The 3,412-nt window shown below is 51.7% G+C and overlaps 1 protein-coding gene across 1 annotated transcript in view; it reads right to left on the bottom strand.

Annotated features, from left to right (window-relative positions):
* Positions 1–3,412, bottom strand: part of nif3l1 (NIF3 NGG1 interacting factor 3-like 1) — a gene marked incomplete at its 3' end in the record, with an annotated part of 6,901 nt that overhangs the window by 804 nt on the left and 2,685 nt on the right. Inside the window, exons 2-5 of the mRNA XM_083687554.1 lie at positions 2,248–2,890; positions 1,186–1,336; positions 988–1,111; positions 6–95 (exon numbers count right to left, since the gene is read on the bottom strand). Of these exons, the coding sequence (XP_083543680.1) occupies positions 6–95; positions 988–1,111; positions 1,186–1,336; positions 2,248–2,881 (999 nt within the window). The 5' untranslated portion in view covers positions 2,882–2,890. The remainder of the gene's footprint in view (positions 1–5; positions 96–987; positions 1,112–1,185; positions 1,337–2,247; positions 2,891–3,412) is intronic.

Raw genomic sequence — 3,412 nt, 5'->3', positions numbered from 1 at the left:
CCCAGATGGGACTTCATCTTCTGGACGGCTGTCGCCACGGTAACAGGCTGGTCCAGGACGCTGAGTCGTCCCTGGCCGTGGCCCGGGAGGGGGGGCTGGAGGGGGGGGGGGGCGCCATATACACGTCAGAACACTGTTGTTAGAGAACTGGTCTGTCAGGTCTACTGATGTTAGACCTCTACCAGGTCTACTGATGTTAGACCTCTACCAGGTCTACTGATGTTAGACCTCTACCAGGTCTGCTGATGTTAGACCTCTACCAGGTCTACTGATGTTAGACCTCTACCAGGTCTACTGATGTTAGACCTCTACCAGGTCTACTGATGTTAGACCTCTACCAGGTCTACTGATGTTAGACCTCTACCAGGTCTACTGATGTTAGACCTCTACCAGGTCTACTGATGTTAGACCTCTACCAGGTCTACTGATGTTAGACCTCTACCAGGTCTGCTGATGTTAGACCTCTACCAGGTCTACTGATGTTAGACCTCTATTGAGGTTTCATGTATTCATTCATCAGTAGCTCCCTACTCAGCTCTGTCCTGTCAACAGCAACGGGACAGGGGAGGCTGGCGGAGGTAGAAAACGGAGGACAGCCTCATTGTAATGCTTGAACTGGAATGAGGAATGGTATTTGGCATTCCTAATTCCATTCCATGCATTACAATGAGCCCGTCCTCCGTTTTCTACCTCCGCCAGCCTCCCCTGAACAGGACGCTTGTAGATCTAGATGCAGGGTACAGCAGTCAGACATTGATGTTGTCTTTGTTATCTTGTCTGTTGTTTTGATCAACTGCTGCTGTAGAACAGATTGCGTCTGAGGACATTAAATCAAATCTAACTTTACTTGTCATTATACACAGAGTCCAGCTGTCGACGGTGGAATGAAATGCTTTGGGCAGCGAGCGCCTCAACAGTTAACTCAGAATAAAGCGCTGAGATGAGGCTGAGTGAGTCTGAACCTGAGGAGGACGGTGGTGGCTGTACCTTCTGCGTCTGCAGGATGCTGAGAGACTGATTGGGCGCGGCGTGGCGTAGCAGGATCTGAACACTAGGGGTCAGCGCTGAGGCAGGGCAGGTCACACTCACATGGTGGCCACCAGATTCTGTACTGGAGACACATAACACAGTAGCGTAAACAGAGAGGCTGTATTCACACAACACACACACACCCTCCCTACCTACCTGACAACAGAGTGCTGTAGAGGGGTCCCTGCCTCCGTCAGCTCAGCCAGGACGGTGTCCAGCTCCTCCTGACTCCTAACGGAGAAGTCCAGCTGCTGCCTCTGGGGGGCGCTGCTGAGGGCCTGGCTCAGCACAGACACACGCCCACTACCTGAGGAAGAGCAGTCAGGTAGAAGCTGATTTGGGACTCAGGGACTATTGATTATTGACTACTGACTATTGAAGGACCCCTAAGACCTCAGGTTCCAGCAGACATGTGTGTCTACAGAAGGTGTTATTCAGGGGAGGCTGGTGGAAGTAGAAATCGGAGGACGGGCTCATTGTAATGGAACGGAATGAGGAATGGTATCACAAGGACAGTCATGTGGGACATCAGATGGTAGTGAGAACAGTCTTCCATTCTGACCAATAGCTAGCCAGCGTCAGAGGGGCAGAGGAGAGAGGAGGCTGCTGGAGACTATTGAGACGCAGCCTTTCCACTGACAGGCTCATCTAACATCACTAACCGACACCATCTACCTGTCTGTGACTGGCTGGCTGGCTGACTGGCTGGCTGGCTGGCTGGCTGGCTGGCTGACTGGCTGGCTGACTGACTGGCTGACTGGCTGGCTGGCTGACTGGCTGGCTGGCTGACTGGCTGGCTGGCTGGCTGGCTGGCTGGCTGGCTGGCTGACTGGCTGACTGGCTGACTGGCTGGCTGGAGTGTTTCTGCGCCACGCTGTGAACTTGTGAAACATTTCAAGGCAAATTAAACTATATATTTAGTAATGATAGAGGAACTATCTTTGATCACCAACAACATTATTGTATTTTAAAGGTATTTTTGGTGCATTTTGACGTGAATAAACATGAGTGGGGTTTTGATGATGTAATCCAGCGCCACGCTGTTCAGACATCCTGGGGAGAACTCTGGTCATATACTCTACACTGCATCAGTCCTCCCCCACCCCACCCCCTCTCACCCACCCCAGCCCACCCCACCCCCTCTCACCCACCCCACCTCACCCACTTCTCCCCCTCTCCCCCACTCCTCCCCCTCTCACCGACTCCTCCCCCTCTCACCGACTCCTCCGACCAGCCAATCGTTTACTCCGCCCTTGACGCTGTCCCATGAGGTGTGAGGAGAGAACACAGCTATGCCCGCCTCCACGGCCCGCACAGCCAATCGCTGCTTCCAGTTCTTCTGAACCAGGCGCTTGATTGGCTGAAACAGCGGAGGGTGGTAGGAGATGATGAGGTCACAGGTCATGACCTCCGCCTCGTCCATGACGGCGCCCGTCAGGTCGTTGGTCAGCAGGATGGTTCTGATTGGTCGAGCCTTGCTGGGCTCCACCAATAGGCCGACATTATCCCAGGACTCAGCCAATGAGAGCGGGGCAAGCTGCTCCAGAACCTCTAGAACCTCCTTTAAGTCCATCGGACCGGAGGGACGGACAGAACGAGAGAGGGAACAAGAGAAAGAGTGACAGTAGCGAGGAGAGGGATGGAGAGAGGGATGGAGAGAGGGATGGAGAGAGGGACGGAGATGGTGAGACCTAATGCCACAGTATGAAGAGGTGGAGAGAGGGAAGGATGGAGGGATGGATGAAGAGGAGGAGGGGGAGAGATAGAGGGTTAGGTAGACGGAGGAGAGGCTGGAACTTCTGCAGGTCAGTGATGGTATTCTCCCAGGGATGCTCCTGGTCACAGCCAACATCAGTGACACCTTCAACACACACACACACACACACACACACACACACACAATATATGATGCATTAAATTATCATTATATGATGCAAGTAAATACATTATTATTAGTAGTGTCTGAGTTCTGAGAAAAGCGAAATACAAAATAAATGCATTATTATTATGATTATGATTGAATTAGGCAGTGTTGCCTGTTACAAGTGCACTCTTTAATGACATTAAAACCAGTTTCTCATAAGAGCATTGTGCCACAGTCTGACAGACTTCATCAGAGAGGAGAGATCTGGTTGAAGGCTGGTTCAAGACTCTATGGAATCACAAATGTGCATGCTTTTCCTCCTGCCCAGCACTCACACCTGATTCAACTAAGCCAATCAGGGTTGATCAGCTGAACCAGGTGTGTCGGTGATGAGCTGGAACCAAACCGTGCACCCCTGGCGTTTCCCCTGCCGTTTTAAAAGTCTGCTAGTTTAACAGTGCTTTAGCTTACTGTTTACATGACATTTTGATTACAGACGGTGTTCGTCGTGAATAGTCT

This window comes from Argentina silus (genome assembly GCF_951799395.1).
Source record: "Argentina silus genome assembly, chromosome: 16".
NCBI classification, from domain to species: Eukaryota; Metazoa; Chordata; class Actinopteri; order Argentiniformes; family Argentinidae; genus Argentina; species Argentina silus.
Note: the sequence above shows the minus strand (reverse complement) of the source record. Positions and strands in the feature narration are given on the sequence as shown.